Here is a 17,456-nt window from a genome sequence, read left to right as displayed (position 1 = left end):
GAAAGTATAGTTCTCATAATACCTAGAACTATCATTGTTGCTAACACCATCCTCAATTGTTGCAACGCCACGTTTCTTGACAAGCAGCATTTTAAAGCAGTTGGCAGCCTTAAGAATTGCGGCCACAGTCCTCCTTGCCTGCCTGTAGGTCCTTCTTGCCAGGGACCTCCAGAAATCATTGTCCACCACCTGAGTGAACATTACCTTGAGCTTCGCCATCTTGGGATTTAGCTCGCTCTCGGGAATGGATGCATTTACCTCACCCGCCGTCTTAACGGGCCACTGGTCCTGTTCCAGGCGCAACCAGCTTGGACCTTCCTGGTATGTAGATCCAGGTTGTACATCCTCAATCGTACACAAACCACGCGTCGCCAGGTCGGCGATGTTGTGTTGGGTTGGAACCCATCTCCAATCTTCAGGGCTCGTCAACTGTTGTATCTCGGAAACACGATGACTGTTGAAAACATTTAGCATGACACTGTCACTGGATAATTGAGCCAGGGCACAGCTGCTATCACTAAAAAATACTTTGCCAGATATGTTGAAAGGTAAGGCTCTGACAACAGTATCCACAAGCCTTGCCAAAATTAGACAACTAAGCATTTCTAACCTTGGTATAGACTCTATCTTCACTGGTGCGACACGTGACTTGGCGCAACACAAAACTACATCATATCCTCCAGGAACTGGCCATCTCAGGTAGGTGATGGCTGCATAGGCCTGGTTGGATGCATCGCAGAAACCAACAACCATTGGAAGCCCCAACGGCTTATCAGGAACCATCGAACGTCTGAACGACACATTTCCAAGTGCCGAACGGTCCTGGAGGCTGGACACGAGCTCCGACCTCAACTCTCCAGGTATGGCATCATCCCAGTTGCATCCATGTATGCAAACTGAGCGCAGACAAAGCTTGGATTTAAGCAGCAATGGCGCTGCTAGACCCATTGGGTCATACAATTGTTGCACAATTCTCCAAACTTCACGTTTAGTTATCAACTCAGGTAGACTTTTCCAGAGGTCCTCCAGGTCCAGGTCCTCTAGTAATTTTCTACCCTTAACCTTCTCGCCGTGGTTGGCTCTGACAGGTAGGAACAACTTATCCTGTTTAGGGTCCCAAACAAGGCCCAGAACTTTTACACTGTCAACATCATCTCCAGAATAAACAACAGATTTAAACTTGAAATTGCCAGGTGCAATCATATCTTCCAGCTCTTGGACCAGCTGGACAGCTTCAGGTTTACTGTTATGACCGCTCAAACAGTCATCCACGTAAGTACAAGTCTCCAATTTGACCGAAGGAGGATCTTGATACAAAATAAATTCAGAACTGAGTGGTTGCTGAACATCTCTCCACACATCCTGCTGGGCTACAACGTCACAACCTCTAATCTTCTCAGATCCATAAACATCTTGAACATCCTGCTGGGAACGTCCACCAAAAATACGACCAGTGAGTCTGAGGGCGGTCACGGCCATATCGCCGAAGTTGATGGTTTTGGTGAGGTAGACCTCTGGCTCTCCATCAACTGTATCAGCGAAAAAAACACGTTTCAGCTGAGAATCTTCATAGGTAGCTAACAATGAATTGTAGAACTTCTGAATATCAGCCACGAATGCACACTTATAACTTCTGAACCGAATAAGATTGTGCATCAGAGTATATAATGGAACTGGCCCGTCCATCATAATACTATTGAGGCTTAGCCCCTTGCAGCAGAGGCTAGAATTGGCGCATATCCTCAACGGCGTGGAAATAGACTCTTTATATGCGCAGACTAGGCTCGAATAATACACGGGCTTAGTATAAGCTAGATCTTCTGGCGAAGCTTTCTGATACACTCCACGAGACACAGCTTCTTGGAACACCTGACAGAAGGTGTCATATTCACCTTTTTTGACCATCCTCTGCCGGTCACGTAAGCAGATTTTGTACGCCTGCTCAGAATTATCAAACAACACACTTGGCGGCTGCTTGTAAGGATATGAGGCCATCCAGATACGGTTCTCAAGATCCAACGTCAAACCTTCTTCAATCAGCTGCCGCTTACGCACGTCCAAGGCGGACTGCCCGGCGGCAATGGCGGCGCAATGACGGCAGTTCTTACAACCGCTGCACATTGATGGCGGCTGTATCCCCAAACTTTCTGTACTCAGGAACTCCATCTTGCTGACCTCCAACTTAACAGCTTTACAGGCGACAGGATTAGCAACAGTCCTGCCATCTGCAGACACAACTAAATAGCCTGTACCAAATAAGCTTCTGTACAGTCTAGAATCACCAACCATTTTATCTGCACACGGGAACATAGCTGGTGTTAAATGGCCGATAAGAACATCAATCTTACCGTCGACCATAGAAAAATTATCAGGCTTCATGTTGAAAATGTCGGCGGCGGCTGCAGGATCAATAGAACGCAACCCTTCTTCAGTACCAATGCTGGGCACTACCGCCGCCTCCAGAATATGTGAATTCCGGTTGCGGTCAACCAAACAAATCTTGACTGTAGGACATGCTTGGCTCTTTCCATCTGCCAGAGAAATAGTAGCTGTGCGACCAGTTGATGGCAACTCTAACTTCTTGGCAATACTTCTAGAAATCAACGTCAAATTTGCTCCAGAGTCCCACATGGCATTGACGGTGACTTGACGTTTGTCAGCCGCCAATGCCGGGAGCTGCTGCAACATCAGCATAAAATTGTTCTTGCTAAACAATTGTGATTCATACACTGCCGCAACTTGTCCACCAGCAACAGATTCGTGTAACAATGAATTATGAGGCTGGTTGCAGCTGTCTATGGTACAGCTGCCAAGTTTATCGGCTCTGGGACAATCGGCCACCCGATGCCCTTTTTGTAAGCAGAGCAAACAGGCGCCTATCTTCTTGATGAAGACTTTACGTTCAGGAACAGACATATCCCTAAACTTGGAGCACTTAAACAACAGGTGATCAGAACTACAACCTTCCGACGGGCAAGGCTGTTTCTTCTTGGTCTTAGCTGGAGACCCAGGTTTACCAACGGCTGTAGCTGCGGCCGCAGGATTACCTTTCTTCTTGGAGGGGGTGTCTACATCAATCGAACACCTCATCAAAATGGCGCCCTGTTGTTCCTCTATAATCTTCAACAGCTTAGGAATATTTGGGGTATCCATCGAGCCCAACGCTAAGTTGAGCTTATCTTGAAAATCACGTGGCAACTTCTTGGATAACATCTCCAGAAGGATCACAGTCAACCACTGGCTTGTGGTGACTTCCTCATCATCATCATCTTTAGTCAGCTGCTCGAGCTGGCTAACTGCACCACCAAACTCTGCTAAGACTGTCACAATCTGGTTGGAGTCCGACGGTTTAGGCTTCTTCTCCCATTGGTTGAAAAGGCAGAGCATCTGACGTGTTTTGGACTTAAAACATGCATCAAGGTAAGCCCATTGAGATTCATGCGATTGAATCTGAATTAACTGAAGTCTCAACTCTTTATTTTTGCAGACCTTTTCACTGCTCAACAATAACTGTAAATATGACGGGTCCTGTCCTACGGTAAGCTTTTTAAAATTGTCCTTGAAACTTACGTAGGCTGCCTCTGAGCCGTCAAAGCTTGGAAGAAGGCGTTCGTCGACACGATTCATATATCCTGGCGTGAATAAAGAACTGGTGCCGAACTGTGGTGTGCCAAATGGTGACACAAATGGCGATGCTGTCGAGGCACCCGCCGTCGTTGTGGGCGGCTTCACAGGTTCAAGCTTAACCTCAGCCAGCCGTTTCATCAAAGCAGACAAAGTGTTTATAATTGGTTCTGGTAAGGGAAAGTATGACCCTTTAATAACTTTCACAATCTTTAAGCATCGATCATATAGTTCAGCCTTATGGTCAGGCAAATTATCACCAACTAAATCAACAACACTTTGAATGTCACTGAGCTCTTCCATAGCATCTAGAGCATCTTTCAGAGCGTTATAATCCTTTTGCACAGTAACTATATTAGAATAAATGTCACTAAACTCCTCAAGCTCTTGGATTCTCACACCAAGCTTGCTAAAACCGACCATGATGCTATCAAATGTCTCGAATTTGTCATGGACAAGGATTGACTCCTTAGTGAAATGTCTAACGTCAAGCTCTGAAGATTCACTGACCAACTTCATCACTTTATTTAGTTCACTGGTTAGGGCCTCGACGGCTGGGCGCAGCCGCAATCCCAGTTGAGCGCCTTTATTCTTTTTAGGACCCATGATTGTCACAAAAGTTAACTGTACTGATTACGATTACAATAATGCGTGGTAAGGTATCACAACCAACACATTCACAAAACTTCACAGATATTTTCTTAGCCGCATCTGTTCTGTCTTGTTTTCATTGTTTCGGAACGCATGCCTTGCCGTTCTCGAAATCTTATCTCCAAGCCCTCCGAATGACCAACATAGCGAAGTTTACAAATGTGTATTTATTACCATGAAAACAGTGAGTCTAAAACAAAAATATAAAAATTAATTACATAATATTAATGGTTTATTATTTTTGTAAGATTGAGGTTGCGTGATTTCAATTTAATTAAGAATATAAAATTTCTAAAAAACTTTAAATTGGCACGAAACATATTAAATAGCATCAGAAATTGATAATTTTAGATTCAAATGATCAATAAAATTAAGGAAAATATTCGTATGTTAAAAGTTAGCAGTTAAATGGTCTATTTGTTGAAAAATTAATGTTTTGAATTTCTTCGTAAAAATATACCATACTACGCTTATTATTAAGAATTAAAGATAAATTCTTACCACATATGATGTCAAACTAAGCAGGAAGGCTTATTTGAGATCTTCCACGGATTAGAGCGCATGTATATTCAACCAATACATTATTTTTATTCACGTAGCTCTTCACATGGGAATCATCAAAGGAAAAATGCGCGTCTTTTTGTTTGTTTACAAGCGACGCGCGGAGATAGTTAGGAATGCCGCGTAACACACTCATTCTCTGGTGTAAGGAAAAGGGAATTAATGGGTTCGAACTTGCCAGGGAATACAAGAAAATACATTCCAACACAATATGTGTATGATATATTTGTGACCACAAGTTTGAATCTGAAACAAAATAAACTGAATTTTGAAAAGAAAACAAAGATGTATGCACTTCTGCATATACAAATGCATATTAGGCTGGTAAGATTTATTTGGATGTTTTATTGTTCTCTCTTTGGTTGCGCCACCAGCCTTTAAATTCATATTAGGGTGGTGCAATTTATTTAGTTATATAATTGTTCTCTCTATGGTTGCGCCACCAGCGTTTAAATTCATATTAGGGTGGTGCAATTTATTTAGTTATATGATTGTTCTCTCTATGGTTGCGCCACCAGCGTTTAAATTCATATTAGGGTGGTGCAATTTATTTAGTTATATAATTGTTCTCTCTATGGTTGCGCCACCAGCGTTTAAATTCATATTAGGGTGGTGCAATTTATTTAGTTATATAATTGTTCTCTCTATGTTTTCGCCACCAGCCTTTAAATTTATATTAGGGTGGTGCAATTTATTTGGTTGTATAATTGTTCTCTCTTTGGTTGCGCCACCAGCCTTTAAATTTATATTAGGGTGGTGCAATTTATTTGGTTGTATAATTGTTCTCTCGTTGGTTGCGCCACCAGCCTTTAAATTCATATTAGTTATATAATTGTTCTCTTTATGGTTGCGCCACCAGCCTTGAAATTCATATTCGGGTGGTGTTATTTACTTATTATCAGGTTGGTTGCGCCACCAGCCTTTAAGTGAACTTATTAAATAGGCAAAATGTACATATATGAATTTTCAATCATTACCAAATTTATGTACATCCCCAATGATGAAACACAAAATTACATATAGTGGTTGAAACGTTTGGATCTCAACTTAATGAACCAACCACAACAAATTCAATAAAAGCCAACAAATAAGAAAACATTTTTTAACTTTTAGCATAATAAACATCCAGTTGACCCCTACCTCTCTCATCTTTACCTAGTGATTTCAGTGCTCACTATACATTTTAAGGGAAAATACCAAAAGACTTGTTGTTTTAAAGATCTTGTCGGACACACTTACACACATACACCGAGCTACTTAAATATACCAATAAAAAATAGTGAACCTTTCTATTGCACAGATTGTCACAAATTCTATGCAACCATTTTACCATTATACAGTAAAATAAATGCTATGCAAAACTTGGAAACCTATAAATTGCAGAGATACAGGCAGATTTTAACTTTGCTGCTGCTCTGCACAGTTATACTCAGGCCTCCCTGAGAGGGATAGGACATTTTGAAGTTTATTACACTAGCCCTTAAAGTTTTGTAGTAAAGTTTTTTTATTCGTTGGCTTGACAACTTTAAGATGTTTTATTAAATTTGATTGGTTGGTTCATTAAGTTAAGTGTCCAAAGTTTCAACAACTAACTTTGTGTATTATCGTTGTAAATGTAATTCAATTTATCAGCCATTGCCTTAAACCTTTAAATCCCTGTAGGCCTCCTTTTAGGGGGATGAAGGAATAAGTACATTTATATTTAAAATTTTGATTTTTTAAGTGGTTATTTTATAGTAGGTTAAGTTAGGTAGGATAAAAAAATATTAAAGAATAAAAAATAAAGGTGGGAGGGGGGGGGGTTAAAGAAATAGGTTTTAGTGAAAGTTCTGATTTCCCTGAAATAATAATAGTTTACTTTATAACAAATGCTGTCTGACTGTCTCTTGATATTGCAATGATTTAAATGGGACTTTCAATTTCGCTAATCAATATACTTTACAAATCATTTTGTTCGTTTGTCTGTACATAACCTGATAAAACAACAACGAAAGTTAGTTTTCTAAGTATTGAATGTGACATTTAGGGTTACTTTAAAAAGTTGATAAAAAGTAGTCATTCCTTTTTTTAGGCCAAAAAATTTAAAAATCTATAAAAAAAAACCATTTACTTATCACTTACAAGTTCTTGAATTTTTTCTTCTATGTTTGAACTTAATGCAGTGTAAAAATATTTTAATTACTTGGATATGCTATTTTAAAAATGCATTTTCTGATATGAATTTTAAAGAAACTGCAGTGGACTTAAGTTTTTTAAATATTTGTTTTAGAATATTGAATATACAATTAAGTGTTTTTATTTTATTTTGTGATTAAAAAGAAAACTCTTATAAAGCTGTAAAAATAACAGAATTTGATCAGACAAATAATTCAATTATATAAATCACCCTTAACAAATGTGACAATTTTAGTAATCGTGAATTTCTTAGCCCTTAACAGGTGTGAATTATTATCATAATCAGTTAGGACTTCTATACAAATGTCGTGCAATCAAAGGATTAGTTTTTTGTTGGAAATTACCAAACATTATACGCTGGCGTTTGGAAAATGGAAAACATTTCTTTCATTTGAGGCAAGTAATCAGTTCTTCTTTTCTCAAAATGCAGAATGGTTGATTTGAAAGTTCTATACCTTTGGTATGTAATTGTAGAATCGCTTAAAGAATCGTGTTCAAGAAACACGTTTTTAAACAAAATAGGGCAGGGCTTATGATGAATGGCTTCTGTCAAAGAACTCATAAAAGGTTTAAATCAATAGGACGATCCTATAATCAGATGTAAAGGCAGAAGTACGGAAAAATATATTTTAAATAATAATAAACCAATAAATGTGTTTTTTCCCTTTTGTACCTGAAATCCAATTAACCTTATGATTTGATTTGATCCTGTTAATTACTGTTGACATCTACCCACAAGATTTTAATTTAATTAAAAATTAATTTTAACAATTTTTATTTTAGAAGCTATAAGGAAAATGTATTTATTATTTACATCAAGCTATCCCATAAGGCTACCAAATAAAAAAAAATTATAAAACAAAACAAGAACAAAAACTGTCACAAAACGCAAAGTTCAATGAAAAGAAAAACATAATGAAATTTCATGCATTCGATGAAAAATTACAATTTATAAAGAACATATAAAATCATTTAAATTTTTTTTTGTTTTTGCGCACTTAATGAAAAGTAACATGATTTTTGTGCTGGAATTACAATGAAAATTCTTATTATTTTATTCATAAACTATTGAAACATTAACAACATAAACATGTAATTTATACGAATACATATTTACATCCGTGTAAGCTTTAAAGAACATGTTTTTATTGTACTAAAAATTAAGAAATTAAAATTAAATATACGTAAATTTTGAAAAACAAAAAAGAATAAAAAATATCAGTAATAAAAAATTAGTAAGTCAGAAAGCATGTGAAGAAGTCATTGAACAAAGGAAAAGGACACATACAGAGTTGCTACGCATCTTTTTAAAAAACAATATTTAGAATTATATGAATTTACAGTTAATAAGCTCTTTATAGTGCCTATAAAGAAATGACGTCATACAGTACAAATAACCAATGAAAGGCCAATATGCAGATTAAATTACCAATGGCAGGTTAGTATAAATCTTAATTGACCAATGGTAGGCCAGTAAGAAGTCATCTTTTATAGGTACTATAAAAAGATTCGCCGTTTGTACTTTTTATCAGCATTTATATTTAATTGATTTTTTTTATTGTAGGACAACCAGCTATTTCTACAGTATCAGATTGGCCAACTGGTGCTAACCAGTACGCAGATACATACTGGTCTAACCAGTATGTCCCCCAATACACACAAACAGGTTTAATGTTTATCATAATTGGTAAACTAAGTCATTCTATATATTTGTTATTAACCAGCTTTTGCCCTAAAAAGTTTGAAACGGTGTTTTTTCTTAAAGTAACAAGGAAAATGATATCCAAAAGTAGCGCAAGCGCAGCATTAAAAATCACAATGTTGATAAGAATAAGGGGAGAATATAAGGACAGAGAGAAAGAGACAATAAGTAATAGAGAAAATAAAAAAGACTAAAGCAATAAAGGAGCGGTATTGCTGCCAATGTTAAAGAATGGTTAAACATGCCTTATAGTTAGGGGAATCTACACTGAAAAAAATCAGATCTCTATCTTTCATAACATATGAGAAAAACTAAATTTTGTTAACTGGCTCTGTCAGACGGACGGACGGTACAAATCTAGTTGTAGAGTATATTATTCGAGGATACATTTTCAACAAAATGAAATTATGATGTTTATTTTAATATCCGCAGCGCAAACTATGTTAAATGTTTTATAAGAAATAATATTTATAATTAAAAATTAGGTTATGTAGATGAATCAATTCAGTATCAGACTCCCGCCACCATCAACTCAGCAGGTAATGTCATTAAATCATTAATTATATTATTTACAAGGACAATTGGATACATAAAGAGGTTAACTATAACAATTACCAATGCTTAAATGTATGCAGGAAAGTAGGAAAAAGAAGCTAATATATTTATAAATTTTTGGGAAATCGTGATTTTTTCAAAAGTCCTAAAAATTCCTGATAATATTACTATTTCAAATAATTATCTACTCTAACTCCCTTTGTCCACCTCCGTATTGTAGGAGATTCTGTACTGGAATGAGTAATGTATGTTATTTTTCGGCGTAGTGGTTTAATTTTAATTTTATGATTACTGGCTTTGATGTAATTTTCTCGGTTGCTATTAAAGAAGGATGTTTGACCTTTCCTGTGAAATTTTATGACCAACAGTTGACTCTATAACTTACCTTGTGTTCTTGTTATTGTAACAAATTATTTGCTATCTATGAGATGTGCTACATATTGTTATCCTTGTTTCTTTTAGTGACATGTGGAACATCACCCCCAGTAAGATGTGGTGTCCCCTGGATGCAGCCCCAGGTAAATATATCATAAATGTGTAAATGTGCGGGAGAGGGGGGGGGGGTTGCGGTACTCCCTCACTTCCTCCATGCGCCTAGGGGCTAGTGGTGAAACCAATTGTTACAATATATTATAAATTCCATATTAGTAAAAGGGGTCATTTTTTCGCGTATTTTCCGAAAAGTTGGTTGTAACATTTAAGTTAAATGATCTTATAAAGAACAGTTTGTCTTAATAATCTTAATTTTAGTATTTGACTAAAAGATTACACCAAACTTTACGAAAAATGCAATGTCTCGAACGCCAGCTGGACTGATTGTGTTTTATTGGGTAAGCATTATAATTGTCCCCCTTTAACGTAATACTAAAGTGCAAAGACACTCCAGATGGTAACTTCTATATAAATTGATTATGAATACATTATTTTAAGCACTCCAATGAAATGGGAACTTCGAGCGACCAAAATACTCTAAACGCACCGCTGACTCCTTTTAATTTTCTAGTATTCAGAAACCAGCTTTTTAATTTAAAAAATAATTGTTGCAATTTTGAGTACTTTAGTTGCTTGAAACCTTCAAGTGCTAAAAAGTTTTACTTTATTTATAATCATTTTGCTTCTGTATAGATTTGGCTTTGGTTGTCTGTGATATATTCCGGATTTGTATCAAACTTTCAAAATTAAAGTGATGACTTTCAAAATAATTCTATGTAATATATGTAAGAACAATCTCTTAATGGGACCAATTGGAACATTAAGTCATTATTATTGGCCAAAAAGTGTTTTTCTTGCCTCCATAAAATAATTCAGCTATAAACAGTTGAATGTTAAATAATAAAGATTTGTCATTAAGGGAATTCTCAGGGAGGGAGGGGACACTGGGCTGTTTATTACACTAGTCCTCAAAGTTTTATACTATCTAGGATAAATTATATATAAATATAGTTTACTTTTGTTAACACGTATCACATTTAAAATTTAATATACCAAATGTAAATTTGTGATTGATAAAATTTTAATGGAATTCAAACTTTTGTATCCAAAGGGACAAAAGTTTAGATTTTAGCATGCGCTTTTAAAACTTTGATTTATTTTAAATAACGTTTTTTTTGTTTATTAATATGAATATGACATAAAAATCATTGTTATCTATGAAATAATATTTTAATAGTATTTTGTACGGGAATTCTATAAATCTGTTGTATTACAAGATAATTCTGAGTCAATATAGAGTCAAATCATATAAAATTTCCTAGGCTAAGGCTAGGAGTTCTGCTTGCCTAAGCCTATAATAGAAATGGATGTAGAAATTATGACAGGAGAAAAATTTAGGTTGCAATATCCCCTCGCATTTATTGGTCGGGCCGTTTATCCAGTAACTAAAGTTTAGACTAGCCTTAGAATTTTTTTCTGGATATGGCCCATTTTATTAACAAAAATAATTTTAAGGATAATGTAAAATATCTATTAGAAATATTTATAGGATAAAAGAATTGACTTTACTTGAAACGAGTGTTCTAAGGGCGTGGGGGGTTAAAGGGCCAAATTATCTTTAGAGGTAATCTTAACAAAACAGTTACAAATCTTCCCCAGACCTGAGAAGCTTCGGTGCAAAGAAAAACCATATCGGTCTAGCGGTTGGCGAGATCTTAAATTACAAATACACAATCAGATAGACATTCTGTTACTTTTATTAAAGGATCATAGAAATATTTAAATTCTTTTATTTTAGGAGAGATGGTATTATGATAGAAATCAGGGTGTATGCAACCAGTTTCAGGAATTTATTTATCAACTAACATATTGGAGAATATTCTAACATTTGTACGTTACAGAAAAAAACGCGCAATTTTTATTTGATTTGTGAACCATTTGATGATTTTTCGTATTCAAAATTAAACTTAAATTATTATATTAAATGACCCGTCGTCGTGAAGGTGTTGAGTTCGTTTTTCTCTGTTCAACGCCGCATCATAACTTAAGACGCTAAAAATGATTTTAGCTGCTGCTATGTCAGATGCGCCACATTAACACAAAGAGTAGAGAGAATGCCTTAACCTATAAGAGGCGCAGCGTTTTATCATACCTAGTTAGGACTTCTAGTCAAGAGTATAGCAATCAAAGAGTTGGTTGTCTGTCACTTAACCTAGTACCCAGGGTGTTTGGACAAAACAGGAGAGATTAGTTACCCTTCGTATACTTTGACATGGGACAAGTGCTTAAACGACTAAACAACAAATAAGAATAGTTTTGCTGTCGGATATTTCAATACGTAACATTGAGCCTCGGTGTCATATTTTTTCTATTTCTTTTCTGTAAAAAAAAATATGCAGGTAGGAAAGGGACATTGAACTGTTAAGTGTTAAATACACAAGTACCCAAAGTTTTATGGTCACGTTTTCTTATTCGTTGGCTTCAAAACTTTGAGTACTCTTATTGATTACCTTTAATTGGTTGGTTCATACAGTGTCCTAATGTTTCAATCAAGATTATTAATCTACAATAGGGGTAATTTTGTCAATCATCAATGTCTTATCCCTAAAGATCCCTGGCAAAAATTGGCAATGTCAGACAAAAGGTTTGTGAAGAATGTGTCACAACCAGAACAGGTCCACAGAGACAAATTGTAAAAAAATTCAGGAATCCTAAGGGATAAGACAATGGTCGATAAATGTAAGTCCCCAATGATGATAAACTTAATTACCACTCCTGAAGGTTAAAATTATTGGTTGAAAAGTTTGACATAAAGAGTTTTGAAAAAAAAAAAATCAAAGTTAAATCAAAGTACCCAATGTTTTTGAGTAAAGGAATGAGATAGAACTTTGGGTACCAGTATAATTTATAGTTCTCCCATCCCAGAAAAATTGTATTGGTTGACAAGTGTGTATAGAAAATACTTTTATTTTTACAAACATATTATATTTTAGAAAAAAAATAATATTTGTATTTAGCTTTTGTTGCATGTAAATTACTATTCATAATTTTGCATAAGGATAACAAAGAAATAAAATTCAAATAATTTAAAATTAAAATTTAAATTTAAAATAAATCAATATATGAAGATAATTCTCAATCATAAAAGTTGCAAAAGTTAATCAAATATCTTTTTAATAGCTTTGTTCCAAAAGAAAATAGCATCAAACCAACCAAAAGCAACATCTAATTGGCCATTTAAGATATTTTATAATAAATGGTATCTTATTAAATCTATATGTAATCATTATCAAGGACGTCCAAGGGGGGGTGGGGGGTAAAGTGGTGATTACCCCACCCCCATTTAAAATTTAACCCCCCTAAACAATTTTGGGAGAGAAATCCCCCCCCCCCCAAAAAAAAATAATCCATAACAAAAATTTTTTTGGCGAGCTTCGCGCGCATTTTTACTACTAAATATTTCATAATTAGGTAGGTACATTTTTACATTATTAGATTACCCCCCCCCCCCCCAAATAGAAAAGCTTGGATGCCCCTGATCGTTACTGTAAAAAGTTTAAGTAAAAATTGTATTCACTTTTTTTTCCCCCACATAAAGAATATTTGGCATATTTCAATAAATTGTTAAAGAGTGGAGGAAAAGACAATCTCTAGAAAATATGTCAATCTTCTGCTTCATAGAATTTCATTTTTCAGATCACATTTATTCAGAACATCTTTTTATTTTACATTTTTCACTTAAAATGGTGAAAATGTTGGCTGGAATTTTAATGTAGATAATATTCAAAAGAAAGATTTTTTTTTCAAATGATGTATTTATTTAGTGAATGAAGGGATCTTAAGGGATAAGACAATAGCTGATAAATTATACTTTCTATAGAAGGTTTTTATTGGGTGTAAAGTTTAAACACTCAATGTTTGTGCCAACTAATTTAAATTTGAGAGTGTTTCAAGCTGACTAATTAGAGAAATTATGAATAATTAGGTACCAGCGGAATTTATAATTTAAAGGCCGGTTATTTGAGGGGCTGTCTACCAATTGGGGATACCATCCTTTGGAAAAAAATGTTAGTACTATGGATAAAGCCCCTAGCAATAAAATGTCATAGCAGAAAAAATTGTGGATGATTAGTTTACCAGGGATCTAAAGGGATAAGACAATGGCTGATAAATTGCTGTACATCCCCAACGAGGATACACAAAGTTACCCTTCTGTAGATTAAATTTAGTGAAATGTTTGAACACTTAACTTAATGAAGCAAAACAAAATTCCAAAAGTTAATCCAATATGAAAACGTTATTATATAACTTTGGGGGCTAGTGTTGTAAACAGCCCATTGTCTTATCTCTCTCTGTTAGTCTCAGCCAAGAAAGATGTAATATCATATTTTAGAAGTCCAAAAATTTGATATAACCCTTAAGGGACACCCAGTACTCAATACAACCATACCATAAGGCAATAACTACCCCCCCCCCCCCACCTCCTTCCTCGTACTTTAATTTTGGATGTTTTGCATTTAAGGCATTTTGAGGGAAATCACCATAAATTGAAATGATATCTAGGTAACTATTTGAAATGTCTAACCTAAATATCACAACATTAGTATTATGTAAGTTAAGTACACAATCAGAGGAGTGCAGAAGGGGGTTGTAGGGGGGTTATCTACCCCACTGGAAAAAATAAGGGGGGTGGATACACCCAGGTGTCAACCCCTCCACCACACTTTACTACACCCCCATTTAAGGGGTGTGGGTGAAAAATAGATGTGAGCTTCATGCGTTTATTTACCGATTCAGGGACACTTTTTTTACTTTTCAGTGAGGGGGTTTATCCACACACCTAAAAGTACCTCTCTTGTTGTCTTTTATACACCCTCCTTGATTTGGGTTCAAATGGGGTGTCAAAAATCGTAAGTTTGAGTCAAAATTTTCAGACGCTCTTCGCATACCCCTCTAAACAAATGGTGTGCACGCCACTGTACACAATACAAACCCTGCTCATATTGCAAATATATAAATCTAATTTATTTCCATAAGCCACAATTGAAAACCACTTTACGTTTGTCCTACATTACACAACCCCTGTTAGTCTTTTCTGCTGTTATTATATCAGAATACATGATTGATATTAGTAATAAAAGCACTAGGTTTACTAGTTGGTTGGCTCCAAGGGAAGAGCAAGAGGACTTGGGGGAGGTCAGGAAATAACCATATAGCCTGAAACCGCCAAAAGATAAAGCTTTTCTAAAAAATTACAACACGTTCAGACCAGCAATTTCGGAGAACTTAGCTTCAGACAAAAAACCTTAAATTTTAAATCAAAGGAGAGGCTTTTGATAGTGACTCTAAAAAATACGTCATACTGGCCTACCATTGGTCAATAAAAATGTATACTGGCCTGTCATTGGTAATTTAGTCTGTGTATTGACATAGCATTGGTCATTTGTATTGTATAGCATCATTTTTTATAGGAACTATGAATTGAATTGTATTTCAACGCAGTTATTGAGGTTTGACAGGGAAGTGCAGACATAGTCTCTGAGAAAATTAGATTATATTATTATATTAAGGTATCTTCTTTTCATAATGCAAAATTGGGGAATAGTCCCTTTATGGCAACGCCTCTTAAGTGGCGTTTTGTCGTATTTTTGCAGTATCTTTTCCCCTATTTCTAACCCCTGCAAAGGGCTCTTACCCTGCGGGGCAATCACCTAACCTAACTTAACCTAACATATCCTAAAATAACTCATCAAAAGCTACTGTGAAAATACGACAAAACGCCCCTTAAGAGGCGATACTACAAAAGTGTCTATACTCCAAAATTGTTACTAGGGTCATTCAAATGTATTTTGTATCGTGGGAACTCAGGAATTTATTGTACCCTTTTTAGAAGAGAAGCCACACCATAATCCAAATTGTTTCTTTCTGTCAGTCCGTCCGTATCACTATGGGAAAAAATTATTTTCTCTGCTGCTATTTCATTATCTGCTCTACTTTAAAGTCTTGTTATAAATAGTTTTATTAAAGAAGAAAGTAAAATTAGATATCATTATAATTTTCTGTATAACTTTTGGATACCTAATTCTTCTTTTATTAAAAGTTAGATTAATATAATCTATAAGTTGCATTCTACTGAGATAAGTATTTTTAATAGCGAAGCTACTATATAATTCCAAATGTACAACGGTTCGTCCTTAATTGACAAAGTAGGGTAAACGTGATTTTCTCTGCTTCTATTCAAGATACACAGCTGAAACTTTCTTACAACTTTACCATCATGAAGGGAGAAGAATCAACTACAAAACATCCATGTGCTGTGCATAGCCCTTGTGTTTAATAATCCGTATGATGCGAATTTAAAACCCACTAGTTGACACCCATGTTATTATTTCTGGTGTAATTGCACCTATGAAAATGTATTTTTTGCGTTTGATAATCTGTATGATACAAAAATAACCAATAGTTGACACCCATATTATTATTTATAGTGTAATTTCACCTATGAAAATGTGCATAGCTTTTGTGTTTAATAATCCGTATGATGCGAATTTCAAAGCCACTAGTTGACACTCATGTTATTCTTTGTTGATAAATATGATCGTATAAATTACACCAATCAAAATGTGCATAGTTTTTTTGGGTCTAATAATCCGTAAGTTACGAATTAAAAACCCAATAGTTGACACCCATGTTATCATTTGTTTTGTAATTAAACCTATGAAAATTTGAATAGTTTTTGCGTTTAATAATCCGTAAGATGCGAATCTAATAATCAATAGTTGACACCCATGTTATTATTTGTTGATAAATGTAATTGTGTACAGTACACCTGTGGTGAGGGATATAACAACTTTGACTCAGGCAAATATAATCATCTAAACAATACATATAATCTTGATACATACTCTCTAGATCAGCCAGTAGGACAATCCGGCCATATTTGTTGTTAGAAATTGTACACGTTTTGTTATGAAAGGGCACTTATTTTTTCATAATGAGTCAGCTGTAAAATTGCTGCATATATAGATAAAGCTTTGATTGAGAAGATTATATATTGTAAAAATTTCTTCCCTCGTATTATGTGAAGCATATTACATACTCTCTAAATCAGCCAATAGGAAAATGGAGGAAGATCAATCTTGCCATTGTTGTTTAGAAAGTGTACACAGTTTGCTATAAAAGGGTACTTGATTTTTCATTCCGTTCGCATAATGAGTCAGCTAAGGCAAAACACATCTAATAAGTCAGATAGGAAAAGTTTGCTTTCATGAAATTATTTCGTCGCTCGTATTATTGAAATGAATCATATATAAATATAAAAAGGCAAAAGGCTCTTAAGGCTTATGGGGCCATATTAACCATCTAGATGTACAATATCTATTTGATGAACCACCAAATACTGAAAGCTAGAGATCTAGATCTAGATCTAACCACACAATAGAGAACAAAGTATTTCAAATAAAGCCATATTAAGGTTGAAAATACCTACGACCGTGGCTCAACACGTAGCGCATCCGCTCGTCGTCGGCTAGGTGATTGGTTCGAATTTCGGCCCAACACCGCGTCATTACTACAGACGGTTCCTACTACTGGAATGTCAGTTGCGCGACATCAATAGTTAGAGTAGGGGGAAAGCTTTAACCCATAAATATTCGCAACTCATTACCATGCACAGTTAGGACTTTTCAGACAAAGACCATTCGTCAAGGATGTTTTTAGTATGTTTGTCATAAAGATCTTGTATAATTTAAAAAAC

The 17,456-nt window shown here is 35.3% G+C and overlaps 1 protein-coding gene across 1 annotated transcript in view; it reads left to right on the top strand.

The window, feature by feature from the left end:
• The window catches only part of LOC145318849 (uncharacterized), an 80,168-nt gene that overhangs the window by 14,425 nt on the left and 48,287 nt on the right, over nucleotides 1–17,456 (top strand). The window contains exons 5-9 of the mRNA XM_080160509.1: nucleotides 8,576–8,677; nucleotides 9,199–9,252; nucleotides 9,731–9,786; nucleotides 11,499–11,546; nucleotides 16,525–16,561. Of these exons, the coding sequence (XP_080016635.1) occupies nucleotides 8,576–8,677; nucleotides 9,199–9,252; nucleotides 9,731–9,786; nucleotides 11,499–11,546; nucleotides 16,525–16,561 (297 nt within the window). The remainder of the gene's footprint in view (nucleotides 1–8,575; nucleotides 8,678–9,198; nucleotides 9,253–9,730; nucleotides 9,787–11,498; nucleotides 11,547–16,524; nucleotides 16,562–17,456) is intronic.

Source organism: Acartia tonsa, chromosome 5 (assembly GCF_053477335.1).
Source record: "Acartia tonsa isolate MP-2025a chromosome 5, ASM5347733v1, whole genome shotgun sequence".
NCBI lineage: Eukaryota > Metazoa > Arthropoda > Copepoda > Calanoida > Acartiidae > Acartia > Acartia tonsa.
The sequence above is the reverse complement of the archived record's forward strand: the minus strand, read 5'-3'. Positions and strand labels throughout refer to the sequence as shown.